General features: G+C 49.0%; 1 protein-coding gene across 1 annotated transcript in view; it reads left to right on the forward strand.

Moving 5' to 3' along the window:
- Positions 1-3,363, forward strand: part of LOC147081480 (uncharacterized) — a 35,697-nt gene extending 32,334 nt beyond the window's left edge. Inside the window, exon 3 of the mRNA XM_085980793.1 lies at positions 1,373-3,363. Coding sequence (XP_085836919.1) covers positions 1,465-2,670 — 1,206 coding nt within the window. The 5' untranslated portion in view covers positions 1,373-1,464 and the 3' untranslated portion in view covers positions 2,671-3,363. The remainder of the gene's footprint in view (positions 1-1,372) is intronic.
- The last annotated feature ends 5,670 nt before the right edge of the window (positions 3,364-9,033 follow it).

The following is a 9,033-nucleotide window of genomic DNA, read 5'->3' on the forward strand; positions in this document are numbered from 1 at the left end:
ATGATCTCATTGAATGGCGGAGCAGGCTCGAGGGGCCGAATGGCCTACTCCTGCTCCTATCTTCTATGTTTCTAAGTTTCTATGCGACCCCTGGTTCTGGAATCCACGACCATCAGGAACATCCTTCCTGCATCTAGTCTGTCTAGTCATGTTAGAATTTTATAAGTTTCAATGAGATCCCCTCTCATTTTTCTAAACTCCAGCGAGTATAAGCCCAATCGACTCAATCTCTCCTCATACGTCATTCCTGCCATCCCAGGTATCAGCCTGGTGAATCTTCGCTGCACTCCCTCCATGGCAAGAACATCCTTCCTCAGATAAGGCGAACAAAACTGCGCACAATACTCAAGGTGTGGTCTCACCAAGGCCCTGTACAACTGCAGCAAGACATCCTTGCTCCTGCACTCGAACCCTCTCGCTACGAAGGCCAACATACCATTTGCCTTCTTAACCGCCTGCTGCACCTGCATGCTTACCTTCAGCGACTGGTGCACAAGGACACCTAGGGCTCGTTGCATTTCCCCTTCTCCCAATCTATTACCGTTCAGATAATAATCTGCCTTTGTGTTTTTGCCACCAAAGTGGATAACCTCGCATTCGTGGGGGGGCCGATTGAGCAGGGGGGGCCGATTGAGCATGCGCGGCCCCGCCTCTCCACACTAAAAGGGACACCCAACCCCTCCATATTTGAAGGGACTCCCTCCCCCCTCTCGTGTTTTCTTCTGATTAAAGGGACAGTGACAATTCCCCCGGCCACCGCACTTTAGCAAGGATGTGAAAGACTTTGAGAGCCAGCCAGTGGCTCCATTGGGAGCACCCTCGTCTCCGAGTCAGAAAGTTGTGGGTTCAAAGTCCCCACTCCAGAGACTGAGCACATAAACCTAGGCTGACGCTCCGGGGCAGTGCCGAAGGAGTGCCGCACTGTCGGAGGGGCGGTGCTCAGGGGGCGCCGCACTGACGGAGGGGCAGTACTGAGGGAGCGACGCACTGTCGGAAGGGCAGTACTGAGGGAGCGCCGCACTGTCGGAAGGGCAGTACTGAGTGAGTGCTGCACTGTCGGAGGGGCAGTACTGAGGGAACGCCGCACTGTCGGAGGTCCGTCTTTCGGATGAGACATTGAGGTGGACATAAACGATCCCACTATTTCGCAGAAGGGCAGGAGAGTTATCCCTGTTGTCCTGGCCATTATTTATCATGCAAATTGGCTGCAGTGTTTCCCACATTACAACAGCAACTACACTTCAAAAAGTACTTCATTGGCTGTAAAACCGTTGATCGTGAAAGGCGCTGTATAAAGACCAGTCTTTCTTTATTTTCTCTCCTGTATTTACATTAATTACTTATATAAACCTGTTTTACTGTCTCTTGCAAGGGGAGGAATTGCAGACGGGCAGCTTAACGCAAACTTCACACGAAGATCTGACCGAGTCACTCGATTCATCAGGACCTGAATATCATCGACATATGGAAGCGGAAAGCAGCAATCAGAGTGCGGACAAACTGCACACGTGTCTTGTGTGTGGACGTGGATTCAACCGAAGGTGCAGCCTGGCGAGACACAAGTGTAACCAAAGCGAGGAGAGTCCGTGCAAATGTCGGGAATGCGGGAAGGGATTCAGTTGCCTTTCCGAGCTGGAGACTCATCAAAGCAGTCACTCCGTGAAATGGCCGTTCACCTGCTCCGTGTGTGGGAAGGGATTGACTCATTCAGGCTCCCTGCGGGCACACCAGCGAGTTCACACTGGAGAGAGGCGGTTCACCTGCTCAGTGTGCGGGAAGGGATTCAGCCATTCTACCTCTCTGCGGGTGCACCAGCGAGTTCACACTGACGCGAGACCCTGTAAGTGCCCTGACTGTGAGAAGAGCTTTAAAAGCGCCGAGGATCTGAACAAGCATCAACGCATTCACACCAGGGAGAGGCCGTTCAGCTGCTCTCACTGCAGAAAGAGGTTTGCTAGTTCATCAAAGCTCGTGATACACCAGCGACATCACACCGGGGAGAGGCCGTTCACCTGCTCCGTGTGCGGGAAGGGATTTGTCCAGTCCCACACTCTGCTGGTGCACGAACGTGGGCACACTAACGAGAGGCCGTTCACCTGCTCCGAGTGCGGGAAAGGATTCACACGTTCCGACTCTCTGCTGATACACCAGCGAGTTCACACTAATCAGAGGCCGTTCTCCTGCTCCGAGTGTGGGAAAGGATTCACACGTTCCGACTCTCTGCGGGAACACCAGCTGGTTCACACTGACGAGAAGCTGTTCACCTGCTCAGAGTGCGGGAAAGGATTCGCTCGTCCCTCCTATCTGCGAGAACACCAGCTGGTTCACACTGACGAGAGGCCGTTTAAATGTTCCGACTGCGACATGAGTTTCAAATGCTCCAAGGTCCTGAAGAAGCATCGACGCATCCACACCGGGGAGAGGCCATTCAGCTGCTTTCACTGCGGGAAGAGGTTTACGCACTCATCCAATCTTCGGAAACACCAGTTCACCCACGCCGGGGAGAGGCTGTTCAGCTGCTCTCACTGCGGGAAGAGGTTTACGCACTCATCCAATCTTCGGAAACACCAGTTCGCCCACAATGGGAAGAGGCCGTTCCCCTGCTCAGTGTGTGAAAAGGGATTCACCAGTTCATCTGACCTGCTGAGACACCAGCGAGTTCACACCTGAGCACACTGGTCCCATTCTGCTGTTAATCACATGAAGGACTATTCTGTGTTAATAATGGCAATTACGGGGTTGGGGGGTGGGGGGTGGTTTGAAGATGCTGATAATAATCCCAGTAACTAGGCTGGAGTTTAAGAGGGGTCAGCCTCGGCTCAGTGGGCGACACTCTCACCTCTAGAGTCAGAAGGTCATGGGTTTGAGTCCCACTCTGGAGACTTGGGCACGTAATCTAGGCTGACACTCCAGGGCAGTACTGAGGGAGAGCTGCTCTGTCAGAGGTGCCATCTTTCAGATGCGACGTTAAACCGCTGCCCCGTCTGCCCCCTCAGGTGGGTGAAAAAGATCCCGTGGCCGCTATTTCGAAAAACGGAAGGGAGAAAGGATCTCGACTTGGAAGATCAGGAAGTAGATGTGAAACTGTAATATTAGTCGCTTGAAATGATTGTAAGACTGAATTTAACTGTGACTGTAATAATCGTGTTTTGTAGGTAACAGAGTGTGGGGAAAAACTAGTACGAATCCAGTATGTGGTGATTTGGTGGTGCCTCCTGTGTCACTACTGTGGTGTATGTACCTTTAAGAGCCCCTGTGTACTGTAATGCCGGTAGTGGCCACTCGGTCTATATAAGCCTGTATAATGTCTTGTATCTTTTAGTTCACCTCCAGACTTTGTTCAGTAAACACCTGTTAAACCAACTCCTGCATTCCGTGTCTCCATTAACACACGGATACAACAGTGGCGACGAATTGGAAACGGACTTGCCTGCAATTCGGCAGCACCTCGAGGAGATCGATTCCTCAGACGAAGGTCGAAGAAAAAAAAATGAGAAAAAAAACTGTGGTTTCACCAGCTAGCCGGGCTGGTGGCAGGTACTGCAATAATCCTTCCTGGGCAGCAGGCTGGGGCTCGATCGGCTGGCTCTGCAGCGGGGCCGAGCAGCGAAGACGGAGACAAACAGAGACGGAGGGTGGAGCACTCGGGAGACGGCCGGCGCTGCAAAGCAGGTCGGCGTTCGGACCAAGCAGAGGGAGGGAAAAGTCCCAGAGAGTCCGGCGGGAACTAGTCTCCAACTATTAAAAATATCTGTGTAAATAAAAACCGCGGAGAACAGCGTTGTCAGCAGCGGCAGCGGCGGGAAAGCGCGGGAGGCGCCATTTTTTCTCAGCAGGGAAGAAAGGAAAGCGCGGGAGGCACCATTTTTTTTCAGGATGCCTAAGACTGGCAATATTACTGCTTTCGATAGTGATATAGAGGATTGGACCACATATGTGGAAAGAGTGGAGGTATATTGCACAGCGAATGAAGTAGAGGATGATAAAAAGGCATCGGTACTTCTAAATCTAATGGGCGCAAGGACATACGGGCTGTTACGAAACTTAATCACTCCAGCCAAACCGATGGACAAGAATTTTAAGGAGATTGTTGATACCCTACAGGAGCACTTAAACCCAACACCGCTGCTGATAGCGGAATGATTCAAATTCTTCAGGAGGAATCAGCACAAGAATGAAAGTAACGCTGATTACCTCACCGAATTAAGGAAGCTGTCAAAGCACTGCCAATTCAGGGCAGGACTGGCAGATTCTCTACGAGACAAATTCGTCTGCGGTCTCCTAAGTGAAGGAACACAGAAAAGGCTACTTTCTGAGAAAGATTTGACAGTGGACAAGGCTTTCAGTGTGGCTGTATCATATGAAGCAGCAGCAAGAGGAGCTGCAGAGATACAGCAAAAGCCACAGGACTTCGGCACCCATGAAATGACACGGGGTTTCGAGAGATGTTATCGCTGCGGCAGATCCACCCATGACCAGAGGGACTGCTGGTTCAAGGACAAAGCATGCAGGCAATGCGGAAAGATGGGACACATTGCACGTGTATGCCGATCTGGAAACAAAAAATCCACTGACAGAAAAAAAATCAATAAGGAAAAGTACAGAAAGGTACAAATGATGTGCAGGTTAGGTTGATTGGCTATGATAAATTGACCCTTAGTGTTAGGGGGATTAAATACGTGGGGTTACAGGGATAGGGTGGGATATGTGTTGGTGTAGGGGTTACGGGGATCGGGTGGGATATGTGTCGGTGCAGGCTCGATGGGCCGAAATGGCCTCTATCTGCACTGTGGGGATTCTGTGATTCTGTGACAGTAGCTCCGAAGAGCGATAGCGACTCCGGAAACAAGAGACTAAGCTGTCTCAAATTACATAATGTAATTGCCAAAGAAGATTACCAGACCATTTGGGTTACCCTCACGATAGCGGGGTCCCCAGTTAAAATGGAGCTAGATACAGGATCAGCTCTGACCGTCATAAGTCGACGGGATTACGAGCGGCTATTTCCGCATATACCTTTGAAAGACACATCCATTATCTTGAAGACCTATACGGGGCAGAAAGTATACCCCAGAGGGAAAATAAGGGTGCCTGTTGTATACAATGGCAAGGAAATACAAAAGTTGTATTTATACGTTCTGCAAGATGGTGGTCCACCGCTGTTGGGACGTGAATGGATCAGGAAGATAAGTTTAGACTGGCACTCCATTCAGGCACTGACGGTGACCAGTAAGAAAAAAAATGATGACGTCATACCTGAACGATTAAAAGACATCTTGGCCAACGCCAAAGAAGTGTTTCAACAGGAACTAGGAACCTTGAACGGCGTCACCGCCTCAATAAAAGTGGAAGATGCGGCAATTCCCAAGTTTTTTAAGGCAAGGCCAGTGCCATACGCAATTCGTCCAGCAGTCGAGGCAGAGCTGGAGAATTTGGAAAAGGCAGGCGTGTTATCCAAGATAGATTGGAGCGAGTGGGCAACACCCATCATCCCGGTCATGAAGAAAACGTTGAATAATGATAAATCTGAAGAACAGAGAAAAATTCGCATCTGTGGGGACTTCAAGGTGACTGTAAACCCGGTCCTTCACACGGTACAGTATCCTCTTCTGAGGATAGAAGATATTTTCACCTCACTATCCGGAGGGAAACGTTTCACCAAAATTGACTTGGCACAGGCATATCTACAGATGGAGGTTGAGGAGGCCTCTAAAAAGTATCTCATGATAAACACACACAAAGGCCTGTACCAGTACAATCGACTGGTTTTCGGAGTAGCATCATAGAAACTAGGAGCAGGAGTAGGCCATTCGGCCCTTCGAGCCTGCTCCACCATTCAACGAGATTATGGCTGATCATCCAAACCCTAGCACCTGGTCCCTACATCGACAGCCATCCCGCCCAAGCCCTATCCCCGTAACCCCACGTATTTAATCCCCCCTAACACTAAGGGCCAATTTTTATCATGGCCAATCAACCTTACCCGCACATCTTTGGACTGTGGGAGGAAACCGGAGCACCCGGAGGAAACCCACGCAAACACGGGGAGAATGTCTGTGTGGAGTTTGCACAGTCACCCGAGGCCGGATTTGAACCCGGGTCCCTGGCGCTGTGAGGCAACAGTGCTAACCACTATGCCACCGTGCTCCAGCTATCTGGCAAAGAGCTATGGAGCAAGTCCTGCAAGGGATTCCGGGGACTCAATGCTACCTAGACGACATCCTTGTAACAGGAGAAAACGACAATGAGCACCTTGCCAATTTGGAGCAGGTGCTCACTAGGCTGAGAGAACGGGGCCTACGAGCAAATCGCCCCAAGTGCGAATTTTTCCAGAAACAAATATCATATTGTGCCCATATAATTAATGAAGAAGGGTTGCATAAGTCACCTGAAAAAATTGAAGCGGTCATTAAAAGCCCCAGCACCTGAAAATGTCTCACAATTAAGGTCGTTCCTGGGATTGATAAATTACTATCATAAATTTTTACCGAACTTGTCAACTGTTCTGCACCCTCTTAACGCACTGCTACAAACGGGAGTAATTTGGAAATGGAGCGAGGACTGTAAACGTGCCTTCCATAAATGCAAAGGCTTGATTACGTCCAAGGAAGTGTTGGCTCATTACAACCCATCACTGCCAATCGGACTGGCGTGCGATGCATCCCCTTACGGCGTAGGAGCGGTATTATCGCATAGATTCCCTGATGGCTCGGAGCGGCCGATAGCTTTTGCATCACGCTCATTGAACTCAGCTGAGCGTAACTATGCCCAGATTGACAGGGAAGCACTCAGCCTGGTATGGGGAGTGAAGAAATTCAACCATTACCGACACGGACAAAAATTTACCTTGTTGACTGACCATCAACCCGTCGTCTCCATATTCAACCCTAAAAAGGGTGTTCCCATTATGACAGCGCAAAGGCTACAGAGGTGGTCCCTTTTCCTAGGGGCACACCAATATGACATAGAATACAAAGGATCAAAACAGCATGGGAATGCTGACGGTTTATCACGCCTACCGTTGCCAACGGTAGAAGAGGCACCTACAATGGACCCAGTGGAGATGTTCCACTCAACCATAGTGGAATGTCTACCAGTAACAAATTCTACCAGTAAAAAGGAAACGAGAAATGACCCGACTCTCTCAAGTCTACGATTTAACGGTGAAGGGATGGCCAGCACATGGCGAACCACTGTTGCCAGCATTCTCGCAAAGAAGAGAACAGCTGTCAGTGTGCTGAGGAACCTTGATGTGTGGATCCAGAGTGGTGATTCCACCCAAACTCCAGGATAAAGTGCTAAAGGAGCTTCACGAGGGGCATCTGGGTGGAGTGAAAATGAAGAACCTAGCCAAAGCATTTGTGTGGTGGCCAGATATCGATGGAGACATTGAAGAAATGACCAAGAGCTGTCTAGGATGCCAGAAGGTCCAAAACGCCCCACCACAAGCCCCTCTACATCCATGGGAGTGGCCCTCATCTCCATGGCAAAGGGTACACATCGACTTTGCTGGTCCATTAATGGACTTGATGTTCTTAATCGCGGTTGATGCACACTCCAAGTGGCCAGAGGTAATAAAGATGTCCTCCACCACCACGGAAAAAACCATCACAGTATTAAGGACCATATTTGCCAGGAATGGGCTGCCTGAACAGATCTGTTCTGATAATGGACCGCAATTTGTGTCCGAAGAATTCAGGAAGTTCTTAAAAAACAATGGGGTTAAGCACTACACGTCCGCCCCATACCATCCCGCCACCAATGGATTGGCTGAAAGGTTTGTCCAGACCTTCAAGAAGGCCATAAAGGCCATGGGTAATGAAGACATAAATCTACAACATAAGGTAGATAACTTCTTGTTTGCATACAGGAATGCAACACATGTGGTTACAAACCAAACTCCCGCCATGATGTTTTTCAATAGAAGACTAAGATGCCGGCTGGATTTGATCAAGCCAAACATCAGAAGGGACGTAGAGAACCGGCAATTTCAAGGCATGAAGGCCAACTAGAACCTTCCAGATAGGTCAACAAGTTTTGGCCCGGGACTACCGTACCGAGAAATGGCAGCCTGGAACTATTTGCACACGACTAGGACCACTGATGTATACCATGGACATTGGAGAAAGCATAATAAGGCGCCATGCTGACCAGATCATAGAGTCATCCAAAAAGGGACAACCTACACCACAACTCTATACGCCTAATGATGAAGCAGAGATACCCATAGTATCTACCTCCGATCCGGTGATACTGGAACCAGATGAACCCGACACTGGCATTCAAGCCGAATCGACCGTGCCAAAAGAACCTACTACACCACTGAAAACTACTACACCACCGAGGCGTTATCCGGACCGAGTCAGGAAGCCTCCAGAGAGACTGACTTATAATTGATTAACTGCAGCAAATGTGTAGATTATTGTTCTTGTAAACATGTTAATTAATGATTACTTAAAATGTTATGTACTGGTTGTCTAAAAGGGGAGGAATTGTGGTGTATGTACCTTTAAGAGCCCCTGTGTACTGTGATGCCGGTAGTGGCCACTCGGGCTATATAAGCCTGTATAGTGTCTTGTATCTTTTAGTTCACCTCCAGACTTTGTTCAGTAAACACCTGTTAAACCAACTCCTGCATTCTGTGTCTCCATTAACACACGGATACAACAACTACCACCACAACTACCATGCTTTACGGGTCTAACAGGACCTGTCCCATCAACCAACACGTTTTTAAGTACAAGCTGCACAGTTATGTGGCACAATTCAGACCCGACATTCCCTATTGTTTGAGGGTTTCAGTGAGCTCATGATACGACTGAACTCCTCCCTAAAGCATTTTTTATGTTTTGGAGCAAGACAACTGGAGAATAGATATTGAAATTGAAAGCATAAAGGACAACACACACTGGTGGGACATTGGGCTTAATACATCAGCATGCCCTTAGGCTCGTATTATTTCACACGCTCTGGTTGTTCTCCAACTTGTAATGATTTTGTATTTGAGATATGCAACCCATGTAGTAAAACTTT

Source organism: Somniosus microcephalus, unplaced genomic scaffold (genome assembly GCF_052327205.1).
Source record: "Somniosus microcephalus isolate GS21.2 unplaced genomic scaffold, FLI_Smic_1.0 scaffold552, whole genome shotgun sequence".
NCBI lineage: Eukaryota > Metazoa > Chordata > Chondrichthyes > Squaliformes > Somniosidae > Somniosus > Somniosus microcephalus.